Source organism: Rhinopithecus bieti, unplaced genomic scaffold, assembly GCF_001698545.2.
Source record: "Rhinopithecus bieti isolate Rb0 unplaced genomic scaffold, ASM169854v2 scaffold_32096, whole genome shotgun sequence".
NCBI classification, from domain to species: Eukaryota; Metazoa; Chordata; class Mammalia; order Primates; family Cercopithecidae; genus Rhinopithecus; species Rhinopithecus bieti.
The window spans coordinates 1031600-1033226 of NW_016813886.1; the positions used below are offsets into that span (position 1 = coordinate 1031600).

The 1627-nt window shown below is 48.4% G+C and overlaps 1 protein-coding gene across 1 annotated transcript in view; it reads right to left on the bottom strand.

Annotated features, from left to right (window-relative positions):
- The window catches only part of BMS1 (BMS1 ribosome biogenesis factor), a 52867-nt gene extending 51538 nt beyond the window's left edge, over positions 1-1329 (bottom strand). Inside the window, 1 exon segment of the mRNA XM_017849005.1 lies at positions 1325-1329. Within this exon segment, the coding sequence (XP_017704494.1) occupies positions 1325-1329 (5 nt within the window).
- Between the last annotated feature and the right edge of the window lie 298 nt (positions 1330-1627).

Genomic DNA, 1627 nt, shown 5'->3' on the forward strand with positions numbered 1-1627 from the left:
TGCTACAAACTGAAGGATGTTGGTGTGTCAAAAAAGTCAGAAGCCAACTTAATGAGCTCCCAATGGCTGAGCTGGAGCAGGGTGAGCTGGTAGGAGGCAGGGTCTGGGTGAGAGGGCTGGTGGGAGCTTAGGGCATCACGTAACTAACCAGGGAAATCCTTGGAATGGGAATCAGCCTGGCAGAAACAAGAAATTGGCAGAATGTTTAGGAGAAGCACACATTGGGTGGACATTCCTGTTGAGAAAAAGAATGACGGGGCAAGGGTATTAATCAGAGGTGGCAGAAATGGAGGCAGAGGATGGGAGGGTTTTCTGACAGCAAGTTGCAGGGGGCAGAGCATCAGGGAGAAGTAGCCCATGGAAACCAGGGCTGAACAACAGTCCCTGAAGGGGAGTTTGGTAGCAGGTAGGGTTTGTGAGAGATCAATAAAGGAGACTGCTGGGCAGTGTAGGGGTTCCCATGGTCTCTGGGAGTTAGAAAGGACCAAGGGATCTTACAAAAGGGAACTTTGGTTAGTGAGTGAATGTGGGGCCCTTTGACAATAGGTGGGAGCTCTGCATAGCATGGGTGACACTGGCAGACTGCTCAGTGGGCTCTGTCGAGACCAGTCAAAGGCCCTGCTCTCCTGCAGTTTGGTTTTGAAAGGAAAGAGTTCATCAGAGCCAGGTCAGGGATTTCTGCAGGATGGGAGCCTCACTTGGGGGCTGATTAGAGGTGTCAGGTAAAATGTCCTCCTTGAGGAGGGATTGATTCAAGTGGGAGGGGCAGGAGCCCTCATCCAGAGGCAATGTCTGGAGGTAGGTGAACCCAAACTCCACCCACCTTGTCTCTTATTCCACTGTGTGGCTGCTTTAACAAAATTTCTATTTGCGCATAGAAATTTCCCTATAAGCCCATAAAATTTCTATGGCTTATAAACAACAGACATTTATTTTTCACATTTCTGGAGGCTGGAAGTCCAAGATCAAGGCACTGGCAGATTCCACATCTCCTAAGGCCTGCTTCCTTACAGATGGCAGCTTCTAGCTTTTTCTTCTCGTGGTAGATAGGGAAGCCCTTTTCTCTTCAGCCCATTATGAGAGTACTAATCCCATTCATGAAGGCTCTACCCTTATGACCTAATCACCTCCCACAGGTCCCACCTCCTAATACCATCTTATTAAACTTTAGCGTATGAATAGGTTGGCGGTGGTTCACAAACAGTCCAGGGTACCTTGTGACATCCTGAAGGCCAGAGTCAGGGTGAGAGGGCCCCTTCCCTCTTCCTCTTGGAGAGTGAAGCAGGGAATATGAAGGGAAATCAGAGTCTGTTTCAAAGGATACCGCATGTTAGTCAAACACCCATATTACAGATAGAAAGCCTGATGCCAAGAGAGCAGGGAGAATGGCCCAAGGCCATACAGCAATCCATTGGTAAAGGGGTCAGCCCATATCTCTGTGGCAGGAAATAGAAGCTTTGAAAGCACCCTTGCAATGACTTTAATGATACAAGTGACCACTACTACATGCATTCTTCCATTTCTCACAACCACCTGTGAGGTCAGTTTTGTGTAGCCCGTTTGACAATGAGGTCCGAGAGGAACACAGTGTGTTGTGATGTTGTCAAAGTCAAAACACCTGCCATCA